At 39.5% G+C, this 16,101-nt stretch overlaps 2 protein-coding genes and 1 long non-coding RNA gene across 5 annotated transcripts; all 3 read left to right on the top strand.

The window, feature by feature from the left end:
* The first annotated feature begins 1,035 nt into the window (after nucleotides 1-1,035).
* zgc:101559 (Ras-related protein Rab-33B-like) lies at nucleotides 1,036-4,975 on the top strand. 2 transcript variants are annotated; one of them, XM_044216502.1, is made up of 2 exons: nucleotides 1,036-1,355; nucleotides 3,638-4,975. In XM_044216502.1, the coding sequence occupies exons 1-2, from the start codon at nucleotides 1,098-1,100 to the stop codon at nucleotides 4,076-4,078; spliced, it is 699 nt and encodes a 232-aa protein (XP_044072437.1). In that variant the 5' UTR covers nucleotides 1,036-1,097; the 3' UTR covers nucleotides 4,079-4,975. The 2 variants fall into 2 exon arrangements, with proteins under 2 accessions (XP_044072437.1, XP_044072436.1); XM_044216501.1 differs by having other exon boundaries at nucleotides 1,050-1,355; nucleotides 3,632-4,975.
* Nucleotides 4,976-5,416: 441 nt separating this feature from the next.
* On the top strand, nucleotides 5,417-15,332 carry katnal1 (katanin p60 subunit A-like 1). 2 transcript variants are annotated; one of them, XM_044216496.1, is made up of 11 exons: nucleotides 5,420-5,816; nucleotides 6,382-6,555; nucleotides 7,321-7,481; nucleotides 8,379-8,547; nucleotides 8,690-8,817; nucleotides 8,921-9,026; nucleotides 11,713-11,871; nucleotides 11,982-12,108; nucleotides 12,478-12,612; nucleotides 12,721-12,847; nucleotides 13,684-15,332. In XM_044216496.1, exons 1-11 carry the CDS (start codon nucleotides 5,811-5,813, stop codon nucleotides 13,880-13,882), a joined length of 1,491 nt encoding a protein of 496 aa, XP_044072431.1. In that variant the 5' UTR covers nucleotides 5,420-5,810; the 3' UTR covers nucleotides 13,883-15,332. The 2 variants fall into 2 exon arrangements, with proteins under 2 accessions (XP_044072432.1, XP_044072431.1); XM_044216497.1 differs by lacking the exon at nucleotides 6,382-6,555 and having other exon boundaries at nucleotides 5,417-5,816.
* On the top strand, nucleotides 9,033-11,642 carry LOC122885430. Its single transcript, XR_006380111.1, has 2 exons — nucleotides 9,033-9,747; nucleotides 10,068-11,642. It is a non-coding gene; the product is annotated as an uncharacterized LOC122885430 (long non-coding RNA).
* Nucleotides 15,333-16,101: the final 769 nt, after the last annotated feature.

Raw genomic sequence — 16,101 nt, 5'->3', positions numbered from 1 at the left:
TAGATATCTACTGGGTTACTATTTGTAGCCTGTGCAAATTTGTATGAGGTCATTATATTGTGCTGTTAGAGGGTAGGTATACATATTGTACTGTTTGGTTTGTTGGTGATTAATAATGAATAATCCCATGACATGTCATGTAAATGGCCAGACAAGAAAATAAAACTTCATTCATAATAAATTAAATGATGATAATGTAAATTAATGAAATGAAAGATAAATGAATATTGAAAATTAATTTTAAATCAATGAAATAAACAAACCTTGCAGATAATAAGGAAAAACATAAGAAGAAAACAATATTTCTATATTGTTTTAAGAACCTGCTACTTTTTTATTGTTTGGTAAAGTTTTCCAAGAAAAGACATGTGGGAACCAAAAATATATAAGATAAGATAAGCCTTTATTGATTCCCACAGGAGAAATTTAGTTGTTGCAGCAGCACAAGGACAGGAATAAGTACAGGAAAATAGAGAAATTAAAAAATAAGTAATAAGACATATATAAAACTAAAATAAGTATATATGTGAAAATAGAAACTATACAAGGGCAATATTTGACAAAATTACCAAGCAAAAGTAACACCGGTGTGATGTAATTAGTATCAACAAAGTCAGCAAGTCTAGTACATTATATGTAAACAACGTACACCAGACTACCATAGGCTATAATATGAATATAATATCAACTAATGATACTTTGTGTTTGTCTGTATTAATATAGAAATATAATAGAAATATAACATAGTATACAGTGTAAAAAAACAGTATAACACATTAACATAATATAGTACAGTATAATATTGTATGGGATATATAAGGTGAAATGTAGCAATATAGCGTAACATAATATATAGTAGGTCTATAGTACAGCAATATAACATAGAATATCAAATATAATATAGTATAAGATATATAATATAGAATATGTGTTTGTGAATGAAGAATTTCCCTAATAAAATAGAAAAATGACCAGCATATTTTGCTAAAGTGGTGAATAAGGTCTCAACTGAAGCTCATTCCAGTGACATCTATTGGTCTTTCAAATTCTCGCGATGTTTCAGTGCCGTTCACATCAAGACCGCGAGAAGATGAGCGATGGCAATAGAAAACAAACCTGGGGAGGAATTTGATACCGTTTTCAGTCGAAATGATTCCTTGGAGCTCTCTTCGCACCATGAATATGAGACTGGACAAGCTCGGATGTTCAAGATAATAGTCATAGGAGATTCAAATGTGGGAAAGACGTGTTTGACTTACAGATTCTGCGGGGGCACTTTCCTGAAAAACCCAGAGGCAACGATCGGGGTCGATTTCAGAGAGAGGACGCTGGAGCTCGATGGGGAGAGTATCAAGGTGAGAGGACTTACAAACACACACCTATACTTTCATGTCACACACACACACACACACACACACCTCCATTTCCTGCAAGATTGACACAGCCATCTGTCTGCGCTACGGTTCATAAGTGGCCACAGAGGTGAGACTGACCTGGAGCCTGTTTTCAGACATTCAAGGAGCTGTGCATTGGGATGGCACCACTACAAGACATAGGCCTACCTCTTTAAAATGACCAGCTGGTAGGCTACATGTCCTACCATCTCCACCAATAAAATACATAATCCCTTTGTAGTTGACAGTATGACCCTAGAAGAAAAGGTACACAGTAAAAGTCTACATATCTGTGGACGTTTAATTTTTTTTTTTTTTTTTTACAATATATACAAGTAAGCAAGAATCCGCTAGTCAGATAAGCCTTTTTAAACACATTGTTCTCTAATTTTCCCAAAGAGTTTTATGATGATATACAAGTGTAGTTTCAGGTTTCTGAAACAATAATGAAGCATTATGTGATCACATGGGAGAATCCAATTTGACATTAAAGTCATTTCTGTTCTTGCACCAGTCGTTATTTGTTTCTAAGTCGTGGACCTTAAAGGATAAGGCTGGTGTGTAATGTCCTTTCTCTGCCTGCAGGATATTTTCAGACATCTGCAGCCAGAGTTGAGGCTCATTAGCTTATAGTGGTGGCACCTAAACTAGCCCTGCTCTTCCAATAAGCCTTTTTCACAGCAGACGTGTTTGATTTGTCATAGCAGGAAAAGCACAGGTGTTACTAACAACATCAAGATGGCTCTGTCTATTTGTGTCCCAGTAAGCTGTGACAGTGAGCCAGCATGCACAATACCCGGACCCTGACACTGAAGCAGCTAAATGGAATCCAGCCATCATAAAGTTTAATTATTTACACCTGTGCTTTTCCTACTGTGACATCGTTTTCAGCAGCTCTGTTCAAAATCGCATACTAACATACTATTCGTACTAAGTATGACGTTAAATTGAGTACGTAGTGTGTTCTCATTATACATCCATGGTTCCAACTGCATAGTATGTGGATTTTGTGTATGCGAGAAATACCCGGATGTATACTAGATTAGCAAGAATTTGTGAGTATGCAACGTAAGCTTACTCCTGGACATACTCATCTGCCCCAAAACGCATTGCGTCTCTTCAGACTGTGCAATGGCGGCAGGGGCGTAGCACAAAATTTTAGACTCCGTACATAGGCATTCTCTATGGGCCCCTCCCCACATCCACGGCTATTCATTCTAGTATCTTTGTGGCTCCTCCTCACATGAGGGCCCAGTATACTCAGTCCCCTTTGTCCCCCCCAGTCCTACGCCCCTGAATGGTGGTAAAATAATTACGAATGATGGAGAGTGAACCATTGATGTATTATAAGAGCTCTTATTATACATCCATGGAGTGAACGTGAAACAGAAGCTACTCAGGACCCGGGACATTAAGGTACAGAGCTCACATAATGTACTGTAGAAAAAAGTATTTTAATAATTTTAATTTGCCTTAAAATCATACTGGAAAATATAAAATTTAGTGGAAGAGGTTACACTGATTTACATTTGTGATAAACATTTTTCATTCAACGGTAGTTGGGACCGGTAATGTGATCAATATAGTCATGTGATGCAGAGAAGACGTATTGCTTGAGTACTTCAGTGTGAACAGTCTGCTGGTAATGGCATACTTAATCATTAATTTACTATGCAGTATGCAGCACATACTGATTGAGTATGTAGTATGCAGTGTGTAGTACGCAATACGTTAGTATGTGATATCGAACACTCTGTGACTTCCGTGAAAAAGGCTCAGAGGCTCCACATCTCCAGGTTTTGATTTGAGTTACATTTTATGCTGCCTTCAACACTCACTCTTCTTTAAAATAAAACATTATTGACACATGATTTTAGTTTGTCCCTCCCACGCTCTTGTCACACATTTTGAGCCAGTTTGTGACAAGTGATAAGTAAGGTTTGCTTAAAACTACAGTGCCCAGCTGTTTTAGGAAATTACTGAGACTTTTTCGAAAATGAAACTATATATCTGTGATCAATTGTTAAAGATTTATTTCTTCAGTAGGAACAAATGGGCTCGGAGCTGCGTGCCACAGACACGGTAGGGAAGTCAGAAAGTATTGACGGATTGACTAAGACGTTGTTAGCTTTAGTCTTTTCTTGGGATTGGTTGACAATAAGAAAAATATAGAATTACACTAGCCTTATCCTTTAAATATTATTTAGTCATATCAATATGTGTTTCTGCTGTGCCAGTTGCAGATCTGGGACACAGCAGGTCAGGAGCGTTTTAGGAAGAGCATGGTGGAGCACTACTACCGCAGCGTCCACGCCATCATCTTCGTGTACGACGTGACCAGCCTCTCCTCCTTTGAGAGCATCCCTGAGTGGATTGAGGAGTGCAGCCGACACTCCGTGGGCCCCCTGGTGCCCCGCATCATGGTGGGCAACAAGTGTGACCTGAGGGACCGCCGGGAGGTCCCCACGTCAGCCGCCCAGTGTCTTGCCGACAGCTACAACTTCCCACTGTTTGAGACTTCAGCCAAGGACCCTGCTGAGAAGGAACATGTTGACGCTATCTTTCTGACTTTGGCTTATAGACTGAAGAGCCACAAACCCCTGAGACTGAAGCAGCCGAGTGAGAGCAATGTCAGGCAGCTGTTGAACCAGAGAGAGCAGGAAGCAGCAACTTGTCAATGCTGAGGTCACCTCCATTCTGTATGGATGTACTCAAGAGTGTGTACAAAGGTCATCACAGCCTTCAGGAACACTAATGGTGCTGAGAAAAGCACTGAGACTAAACTTAGAAAGGCCTGTTATGATCATGAGATAGAAAAGGAAGAAACGTCCCATGGTTTTACACTTTTCCCTGCCTGATGTAAGGCACAGCTAGTGACAGTATGGGCCTATGAATTTCCACAATATTAAATCAACATTTCAATGAAATGCATGAATGGATATGAAGGTATGCCAAATGTAGCTCAAACTGCACATAAAATCACTTTAAATAAAAAACAAAACATTGCAGAGTGCACTTAAATAGACAAATTATATGCAATCAGCTGTCTAGTAGCACTACAACTTATCTATAGTATTTAATGCAGACAGTGAATTAAGGGACAAACTGATTTCAGTGTAAGGAAAGGGACCAATAAGGTAAATTGAAACTGTGAAGAAAACTGTGCTATCGTTTTCTTGAAGAAATGCTTTAAAGTGATATTTCAGTTCTTAAAAAATGCAAATGCAGCATGAGTTGTGGTGCTGTTGCTGAATGTGTATTTCTCAAATATAAATATGAACATAACCAGCTTTGTGTCAGCTTATTCGCCTCGACAGTTCTTTGGAGAGAGCTCACTAATGACAAAATGTAGCTGTCTTTTGGGACAAAATGCAAATCCACATAGTTCATTTGAAAAGTATTAACAAGTACATGCTCAGCTTTGAAAATTGTTATTCCAGAAGGTATTAATGGTATGAGGTAAGACTGACTGACTGATACTTGCATGTGTACAATAATGCAAACACTTTTCAACAGTATGGAGATTAGTGACAATGTTAAGCTGCAAATCAATAAAAGTGGTTTTATCAGTATAATTTAAATTTTTGTTGTTTGTTTGGTATGATGAAACCGCCACAGCTGCCATCTCAGGCTCTTCAAATCAGAATCAGAAATACTTTATTGATCCCCGAGGGGAAACTCTTTTGTTACAGCTGCTCACAAATCATAATGCACTTATAAATACTTACACATTATTTTATTTCACTTTATTTGATTTTATTGGTTACTGTATTTAGTGTCAAGAAACAGTAAATTAATCCTGCATCCATTCATGCAGCTAACATGGACAGAAGTCCTTGACGTGTTCAGAAAAACAAGGAAATTTGAACATCTACACTTCCATTACAACTAGGTCAATTCCATCTGCTGATGATCATGTGATATGATTAGAGGGACCTTGTGATGAGATTGTTTCCTACATCCTAGTTTGCAATATCTGACTGGATTTTAGCAACGACCAGTGGACAACTTTTGCATAGCTGTAGCACTGATGATATGTTAGACAAATCCTGTAAACTAGCTGTAAATGTTCTAGTTCAACGTATGTGTCGCCAACTGTTAATGTTATATATAAAGCATAGCTAATACTGCAATTCCGAGACGAGATAACATTTTCTACTGCGTCAATAAAACAAATTTGATAGCGAGACTGTGCTGGAGTAATGTAAACTCTCCAACAGCTCTCTTTGGTGTTGACCTCGATCGATGATCATTTAGGAGGGTTGTCATATTTACCAGCTTGCCGCGAAGTCCCTGAATACAGCTCAGTAATCGAGCAGTCTGAATTCTTCACACGGCGTCTCTCTGCGGCCATGGTAACACTTTCGTCAATACTGGACCTCTGATTCAAAAAGACTACACAAACAAGTGCTTTTCATGCAGGTATGAGAAATATTTTCACGTTTTATATGCAGTTAAGGAATATAATTTAGGTTTTCGGTCGGTTGTTTTTGTCTACATGCACATTTAATACATGCTGGGAGGATTAAGTCGCGTTTAGATTATTTATTGCCACGCGATTCGTTTTGTTTTCTGTCTGTGGCCTAGCAGCAAGCTAGCAAAGGCTAACGTCGGCAAGATGACTGGGTGTAACGCTTAACAAGAAAATAAGCTAATTTAAATGGTGGCTTGATTTAACCGCCAGTTAAACTGTCTACAGTAAACATGTTCGTTTAAAATCATAATCCCTGGCTGACATCAGATAGCTTAACTAACATGCATTTCCGGGTGTTTTATTAAAGTCTTATTATATCTGATAGGCAACTGACTTGCATAGAGCTGCTGTAATAAGTAGGATTTACAATGAGGACACCGGGCTTGTTGATGAAAATGTGGTTTTGACATAGTTTAAAACGTAACTAGCCAACGTTAGCCAACTCATTGTTTCAATACTCAGTCAAAGTAGGTACCGTTAACGATAACTTGTTTTTCCCCCCTCACCATATAGCTGTTATTCAGTATGAATTTGGCAGACATATGTGACAACGCCAAGAAGGGCCGTGAGTATGCTTTGCTGGGGAACTACGACTCCTCCATTGTGTACTACCAGGGCGTCATTCAACAGATCCACAAGCACTGCCAGTCCCTCAGAGACCCTGCACTTAAAGTCAAATGGCAACAGGTGATTTCCCCAAACCCCTGACCATGCCATTCTTACACCACTTATCAAACCATCAATACAGGCGAGCATGTGCTGTGACTGCAGTTGATACACTTTCCTTTGATGCCAAAACTGATTTTAAAAAGTTTAGAGGTTTTAATGTGGACAGTGTTCTGTACTTCCGTCATTGAGTCAGTTCTAATATTTATTTGCTATGATCTGTTGGTAATCTCAGTCAGAAAAAACGAAAATCTACTGTGAAAAATTGTGAAAGCATGCTGTAATGTCACTGGTGTAAGTAAAAATCATCTTTGCCAAAGCTCAGGTCAGTTTACTGGACTCCCAGTACCCTTTAGTGAGTTCAGTGAGTTTAATTTGCTTCCATCAGGGGACAGGTTTTACCTCCATATAGTCGGCACCATAGACAGTCAATGGATGGCACTAACAGGTAGGCTATATATGAGGTCTAATTTGGCCTGTCACTAGCTGTGGATGCAACAGGATGGTCCTCTGGTTTCTGGCTTCTTCTTTTTTCTGCTTTCTCTAGATGGTTTTGGTGACAAGTATTATTTTGTATCTATTATTTTCTTATGAATTGTTGGACATTTTTTATTCATTGATTGCTGTCTGTAAGCCAAATAGCCCTTCTGGAACATTTTAAAGCTTTATTTTAAACCATATGTTGTTTTACCACAGATATCTACACACACCGACTGCTGTATTTTCAGTAGGATGTTCTGTGACGCAACGCTGATACAATACTCTTCCTTTTCTGTTTGTAACCAGGTCAGGCAGGAACTGACGGAGGAGTATGAGCAGGTGAAAGGCATCATGGGAACGCTCGAGAGCTTTAAGTCAGAGAAGCCGATTGACATCCTTGCTCCTCAATCTGAGGAGAGACTTGAGGATCCATTAGTTTGGCCCCCTCCCACCCCTGCAGAACACAGGTGTGTGTGTAGAAGTTACATATTTGACCCAAAGCCTTTGTGTGCTTCATGCAGAGTCTGCCACTACAAAATATAATTTCAAGGAGCTTTATTCTACTGTCATTTGAAATATGTAGGGGAAGTTTTTAATGTGTGTGCTAGCAAAAACAGAATTTGGTTGAGGTGTGTGTAAAAACATAAGGTAGCATTTATTTTGCGTTATGCTATGTATGTCACAACTATGTTCTTGAAGAGATTGGGTCATATTTTTGTTATAAAATGCCCAATGTCTGTCTGTATGTCTATATTTTATGTGACATTTATGTAAATTAACGTAGGCTAAATTAAAGATTAGGACCTTTTTTTTTTTTCACTCATCAATATTTTATTGTCACACACATTTGAAACCCATTGATTGAGGATATTTTCAATCAATTTCCAAGAAGCACATGCACATCCATTAATTCTATGTAATAATACTCACTGAGAGCTGAAAAAATACCTGCACACTGCTGTCTCGTTACCAGATCTTATTTATTTCTATGTGGAATAAAAGGACTGGGAATATGACTGCAGTGTGTGGGTATTTTATTTTTGTCTTCCAGTGTGGTTTCTTTAATTCAGCCACCTGCTCAGGGTCCAACTGTGATCCAGCAGGCTTTTTTACTTTCTGGCAGAACTGATTGTTGTCCGTGGAACCAAATACTTCTATCAGGAAGCACTTTGAAGTACAGAGACATATTTTGCATAATTGGTTTCAGAGCTTTACCTCCACAGAGAACTAGCAAAGCTGGAGAGCTTGCAAATCATCAGATGTTTCTGTCTACAGGTGTGTCCTACTATTGCCCATGTGTATAGCTTTATTCCTCTGTGTGTGTGTGTGTGTGTGTGTGTGTATATGTGTGTGTGTTTCTGTAGGAATCCTGTTGCAGTGAAGCGCCCCAACAGTGCGGTGAAGCAGCAGAGGAAGGACTCCCCTGGTCTGCAGCATAGAGGGGCAGCGCCAGGAGGCCGCGGTCAGGCCAACCCTAAACCAGACCGGCCAGGATTCAGAGATGCCCGAGGCACAAAGGCCAAAGATGATAAGGTCAGACTATAGCAGTTGTTTGGTGGTTGAGTGGACGGATGGATGGATGGGTGAGGTCCTTAAGAAATTACCCGAAATCTGTCCCCGAAAAACACCTGTTTTTGGTTTTATTAATCTTTTCTCCTTCTTTTTTCTTAATCAGGGAAAGAAAGGGGTTGGTGACGCACCAGGGGATGTAGAGCAGAAGAAGTTTGATGGTACGGGATATGACAGCGACCTTGTGGACTCACTGGAGAGAGATATTGTGTCCCGTAACCCTAACGTACACTGGTATGGTAGCATACACAAATTCATACATAGTTCTTTATGCATTTTGCTGCTGGGGAAGTTTTTTTCTTAGCACTGCTGACTGAGTTCTCTGGATCAACTGTAGGGATGACATTGCTGATCTGGAAGATGCTAAGAAGCTGCTGAGAGAAGCAGTGGTTTTGCCCATGTGGATGCCTGACTTCTTTAAGGGCATCCGTCGCCCCTGGAAGGTACACACACACACACACACACACACACACACACAAGTGTACTCGCTTACATACTCTGAGCTGTATGTATTTCTTTATTATGCTTTTTAAAAATGACTGAGAAGTCACAGAAATAAATAGCGATTCGTTTTTCAGCTGTGAGCAGCTCAGATGCATTTTGAATCTGATTAGCTGCTGACCTTTTAACAGGCAGCCATATTGCCTTACTTTGTAATGTCCATCTTTAGAGTCCTACAGCCTGTTGCATCAGCCAAAGGAAAGTTTAATCCAAGAGCCTTTTGCTCTTCTAACATTAATGTCTTCCAGTATTTAACCGTTCTGCTATGACAACAGTAAATATTGAATGACTTACAGATCACGGAGATGTACATTTTAATCAGAAATACTTTATTAATCCCCGAGGGGAAACTCTTAAGATCTTAACTCTACGTTGTAACTAACTTGTAAGGTGCAACCTGTTTTACAAAGTTATAGTATATTTAGCTACATTTGAACCTGGTACAACATCCTGCTGTTCTGTTGCTCAAATATGAACACAACTTTAATGTGAATGCTTACATATGTTTGTATCACTTACATCTTTCATTAATTAATGCTGAATGCTCAGCCATGCTGCCTTTCAGCATCTACATGAGTCTGCTGAATGACCAGTTGCCAACCTCTGTTATGTACCACCTGTTGAACTTCATCATGTGAGGCTTCTTCCCTTCAGGCCTTCCATGTGAGGGTCAATACTTTTTCATTTTTTACAGGAACACAGCGCCTTTTTTTTTGGTCTGATATATGCATGCATTTTTTAACTCTTTACATAGTTACTTAGAGACCTTTTTTCAGATAACTGAAAGTGCAGTAAAATGAAGGATTAATACATTTTTTTATAGAAAAAAGAAATTTTAAGATCATGATTGTTTTATCAGCACACATGTAGGCGGAAGGTATTTGTTTCATTACAGATGGCATTAAGTATGGAGGTTTGTGCATTTCTGTTTTGTTAATCCTCCACTACAGACTTTACCGGCTATCACTGCACTCTTACTGCAGGTGAGCCATCCCACTCCCACCTGCTCCTGCTGAGATTCTGATCAATCCTGCCTGCATCAGTGTCTTAAATCTATCAATTATGCTGGGAATATAACGGACATTAGCCCGTATGGATTTTGAGACAGTAGGGACTCCAACTATATTAAAAAGATATGGATTGTGTCACTTTCTTGTTTATGTAATCTCCATAGCAACAGAAACAAACCAGATGCAGAAATGTCAGACATCAGAGCGGCAGTGACAGTCCTAATGTTTACAGAAGAGATTTGCATCAAGGATGGCAATTTTGTTTAATATTATTGACATTTAAACAAAATGTATGTAACCAATTACACAAAAAGACAAAGGCGAGAAAGGGACGGCGACAAAGTAAACTGAAATTTTATTTGATTGCAAGGGGATTACAGTTTAGTGGAAGACAATTCATTTACATGCATGGTTAAGCCCAATAATAAAAGCCTCTCATATTTACATATATCGAATTTTTTGTGCTCATCCAGTGATGATGATGCTGAACACCAGCATTATCCTGAGTCCACAATGGTTGTAGTGGGTCCCACATTCTTGTTACATCCCTCTAATTAAGTGCAGTTCTGACATTTACATTAAACACATTGACTAAACAGCTGCAAATCAGTGTTGTTTTGCCATTTACTCTCTGTCAAGGTTCCATAAAGCTTAACCAACAAACATGATCACTTTCTTTGCAGCACATTCAGGCAGAATATTTCCATCACTAAATGTTGTGCTTCCTTACTTGTTTGTTTTCCTAAAAGAGAACAATAATTGATGTTCCTCTCTGATGGCCATCTTACACTCTAATTTCTATTTAATGTATTCGAAAGCTGACATACGGGGGTTTTAATGCAGAGGATTATCGGTAAAATCCCTGTTGTCCAGCAGCATCAAAAGACTCAGAGAAATAGTTGTTTGCTGTTCCCACTTGCACTAACTTATTATTTTAATTACATTTATTTCAGACTTCTGAATAACTGCCCATATTAGCAAGTTTGTTCAAATAGAACGAATGAATGAGTGAATGAAGGAAGGAAGAGAAAACAAAATGACAATTTAGTCTGATTATTAGGCTTATACAGTTCTCAAAGCACCTGAAGTCAGTCAAAGCATTTCTTATACTATTAAATATTCTGGACTAAATAAGCAACAACTCTCTTACTAGTACAGTGTTAACTTTGTATGTTCATGTAGGACCTCATCACTTATAGCAGGGGTTCTCAACCTTTTTGGATGTTGGGACCAGCAAGCTGGCAAGAGTGGTCTCGTGGACCGGTGGGACCAGACTGAGTCTACTTAATTCTCTCCAGACATGTTTTAAAACATGTATAGAAAATACTGTAGGTTTTCAGGACCTTTAAAGATGATATAGTGTTTATTCAGGCTCCCAGTCATAAACTTTATAATGTGATACCTGGAAAAAACAGTACAATAAGACTTGATGCCGATGTAAGGGGTACTGAATACAGTTTTCCTATAGCAGCGTCAGATAGTTTGACATTTCTGCTAAGTGATAACAGTCTTTATGTGACTGTAGAACTTGTAGTCACTGCTACTCAGCCCAAAATCCGTTCTGTGTGTCCATTTTTATGTGTCTTAAGTTTTAACAGTGTGTAACATTGTGTTTCAGGGCGTGTTAATGGTCGGCCCTCCCGGGACAGGGAAGACAATGTTAGCCAAAGCTGTGGCCACAGAATGTGGGACTACTTTCTTCAATGTGTCCTCCTCCACCCTCACCTCCAAATACAGGGGCGAGTCCGAAAAACTTGTTCGTCTGCTGTTCGAAATGGTAAGTTTGTGTACATGTGTGTGGGGTCTGTTTAGCAAAACCACACAGTACCAAACTGAAGATTTAAATATGTTGTTATATGGCAGAGAAAAGGTCTCTTTTTTTCTTAGGCCCGGTTTTATGCACCAACAACCATCTTTATAGACGAGATTGATTCCATCTGCGGCAGAAGAGGAACATCTGATGAACATGAAGCCAGCCGCAGGGTCAAATCAGAACTTCTGGTTCAGATGGATGGTGAGTGGAATAGAGAAGTGGGGGGGTGAAGCTGTAAAGGGGTTTCTAATACAGTAATAATTTTAACAAAAATTACAATCAAAACCATGAATTGTACAGTCATAACCTGAACAACGCAGATGCAGTAATGTTTTTCTTTTAACGTTTGGCACCTTTTGATATCAAATCTCCTGTTTGGGATGAAATCTACTTTGTTACTGAATGTGTTCAACATAAAGCTGAATCTGTAGAACTGTAGAAAGCCCAGTATTAAACTAAAACAAATTCAATCAGGTACCCTAGATAGACTATATCATTAATTTAAATCATGTGGCATATGAATGGTACAGTAATATGCATTTTCTAGTTTAATTGTGGTTTTGTGACCAGGTGTGGGGGGAGCTCTGGAGAATGATGACCCCTCTAAGATGGTGATGGTCCTCGCTGCCACCAATTTCCCCTGGGACATCGACGAGGCGTTGCGACGGCGGCTGGAGAAGCGGATCTACATCGCCCTGCCCACAGGTGACCTCATTACCCACAGACTGACCGCACAACAAACTAGAGCGATGGCACACAACAATCCTAATCTGATTAATGCTGTTTTTTATATGCGTGTGTGTGTGTGTGTAGCTGTGGGTCGTGTAGAGCTTCTAAAGATCAACCTGAGGGAGGTGGATGTGGCTGCTGACGTGGACCTCGACCTCATTGCTGAGAAGATTGAGGGCTACTCTGGAGCAGACATCACCAACGTCTGCAGGTGCGTGTGTGTGTGTGTGTGTGGTAGTGTGTGTACAAAATTACAATAAAGAAATTCGTTATCAGCTTTTTCTGCTTTTGGATTTTGTAAATCATATATGGAAATACTACAGCCTAGAATATACGAGCAATTTAAAGAGATGAAGTGTGACTACAGAGGTTATACACGCAAACTTGAGTACATATAGCTGCTGGAGGTGTGTAACAGCCATTTAAATCATTTTGAAATTACAAGAGCAACCATAGACTGTGTGTTTTGTGTGTGTGTGAGAGCGAGAGACACATTATGTATCTTTATGAGCAAGTATTTGCATTTGGCTGTGAACCTAAATCACTAACAATGTGAGGTTTACAGGCATCACTTGCCTGTGTAAGGACAGTCGGATCAGTATAAAGATAGATTGATCATTGGAATATGTTTATATGCTGAACATTACTTCTAATCGCAGTTTAATAGTTGCTTTAGTTGAACACTTCTCCTTACCATCCTGTCCTTGTCCTTGTGGGCCTTTTCTATTGTCGCTATGCTGGGAATGGCAGGTATTTTATGTTGCCCAAGTTGTCTCCGCTCATCTCCAGCTTGCATTGTTTCATTGACCTTGGATGTGAGTGTGAGTGTCATCCACACACAGCCTGTAGCCTGCTGGATTTCAGCCAGTGGCTTAGTTATCACAGCCTTGACTCCATCTATTTTGACAGTATGGAATCCAAAATAGTAGAAATACTATGTGAAGTATGTTTTCGGGAGCATATTTATAAAAAAGAAGTCTCACTGTATGTATGTGTGTGTTTGAACACCCCTGCCCCCCTCTGCTCCCGTCTTTGCATGTATATCAGGGATGCGTCCATGATGGCAATGCGTCGGCGAATCCAAGGCCTGAGCCCCGAGGAGATCCGAGCTCTGTCCAAAGACGAGCTGCAGATGCCTGTGACCATGGAGGATTTCACTCTCACACTCAAGAAGATCTCCAAGTCTGTCTCTGCTGTCGACCTGGAAAAATACGTAGCCTGGATGGCTGAGTTTGGGTCAGTATAGATAACGGTACCGTTTAGACCCAGAGGGACCAGAACCTTGAAAGGAGGACTTGCAGCTTTGAAAATGATGAAAGCCTTTAAGAGGAGGGACTCGGGAGTGTATGTCACAGAGCTGAGTGAACTCTAGTATGTGAACCAGGCAGCACGATAATACAGGGGCTCAAGTTCACATCAGAAGACTGGTGCCTTTGAGAGAGCATGATGAGAACTTTCAGTGGCTTCACTCCTGCCCTTTCACATATTCTCCCCTCTGTGTTACTTCGACACAATTGTCCGTGTAGAGACTATCAATCATTAAGACACCTAAGGAAGAAGGGAGTGAACATCTCTCACACAGGGAACTTTTGGTGTAAAAAGTAGCCTAATACACAGAGGTAGACCAGGGACTCCACACTAGTTTTACTTACACAGGCCTCTTGCAAGAACATGTTTGTATCCTTATCCTAAACCCCTCTTACTTTTTGCGTCAAGCTTGTTCGTAAGAGTGTTCTGGGTTGGATTCACCAAACTCTGTTAACTGTACAAACTTGTCGTAAATTGCTCGTTTCAACCTGGTGAATGCCAACTGTTTACAAGTAAGTGAGCGTTCGTGAGATTTGATCATTTAGATAATCAACGCCCCTAAAATTGCTGTGTAAGAGTCCCGGTTCTGCTCCATTGGTGGGCAAGTTTCATTTTAAAAAATATTTCCAAAGCTTCCAAGTTTAGCGGTGTAGGTAGTCGTATCAGGAGACCTGAAACAATTAGAAAATCTTATTCCAGCAGAGGGATTAAGACATGTTAGACTGGCAGGTGCAACAGAGGATGTTTATCTAGACAGCGACCTGTAATAAGGCCTCTGAGGCAGCTGTCGGTGTGAGAGAATGATCCAAACACTGAATTGTTTAGGTTGCCACTCCAAAATATGCCAATAACACCTAAATAACAATAACATGCAAAAAACGTTGTCGAACCTCTCAGTAAATTGGCAAGCCGTGATGATGGTGATATGGTAGATCACAGTATTCATTTTGCATAGAGTTTGTTTTAGTTATTTATTTTAGTTGGTTTCTGTAACACTGCAAATTCATTCAGATTAAGGCATTATAATTCAGACTTTCTGGCAAATCCAACAAGTTTTCTTAAATCACTTGTACGTGCCACTTAAGAACAAATCTGTTAGTACTTGTGATTCTTGCAAGAGGCCCTTTGTCTTAAAGAACTGTATGTTTGAGCACTTTTAATGTATTTCCTTCAGGAGCCCATGTACTTACTACTGACTGAACACACTTGAAGAAATGTCTGTGTTATGTAGTGACTGATTATGTGTTTGTATTTTTTTGTTGGTTTTAATATTTGTTTTCAATTTTTATTCTGTTGAGACAAACAAGTTGTTGTAGTCAAGCTGAAAGAACATGACCACTGGACCCATGGATTGTTTATTAAAGGTTACAGTTAATTCTTGCCTAAAACCTTGCATACTTAATGGTTCCTGTATTTTATGAAATCTATTAAATTGATCACCCGAAACTGAGTTAGGTGATGTCTCGCATTCAAGGAGTGTAAGTAGGTTGTAGACAGTCTGTCCACCTGGAATTCATCAGACTCTTCAGTATTCAGAGTCTTAGTTTAGGTGGAGACAGACAGTGAGTTGAGCAATAAGATGAATACATTATGAACTAGTGATAGACTCAATCCATTTTTTTTGCTGTACTGGTTTTACATTTAATTTTAGGCTGCATCAAGTGTTTAGAGCATTCTGCTTAGGGTAAATAATAAACCACTAAAAGCTCCAAACACTGTGTGCGCAGTGTTCCCAGTAATATTTGGTTATCGCATCACAATTCTTGTACTATAAACTATCTTGTTAATGACATTTTATATTAAATCTCAACAGAATAATTCCATGATGCTTAGGCTATTGAAATATTTAGTATGAAAGTTAATTCTTGGAAATAGTAGTTTGACCAAATAAAATCCCAACTCAACGTCCTTACTAGCTTTTTCTGGAGCTTTCAACTGTATCACACTGTCTTCATCAGCAGATTGCGTTTGCCCAGTTGTCATGGAGATGGATCTGTTGACATTGGAGCTAGCATGAACAAGAAATCTTAAAAGTGATATAGATGACATCATAACGGCTACTGAGCTTGCACGTCAACAGATCCATCTCCATGACAAGTGAGCAAACTCCATGAAGACTATGTGATAGGGTTAAGAGCTCAGGAAAAAGCTTTTGAG

Source organism: Siniperca chuatsi, linkage group LG12 (genome assembly GCF_020085105.1).
Source record: "Siniperca chuatsi isolate FFG_IHB_CAS linkage group LG12, ASM2008510v1, whole genome shotgun sequence".
Taxonomy (NCBI): Eukaryota; Metazoa; Chordata; class Actinopteri; order Centrarchiformes; family Sinipercidae; genus Siniperca; species Siniperca chuatsi.
Note: the sequence above shows the minus strand (reverse complement) of the source record. Positions and strands in the feature narration are given on the sequence as shown.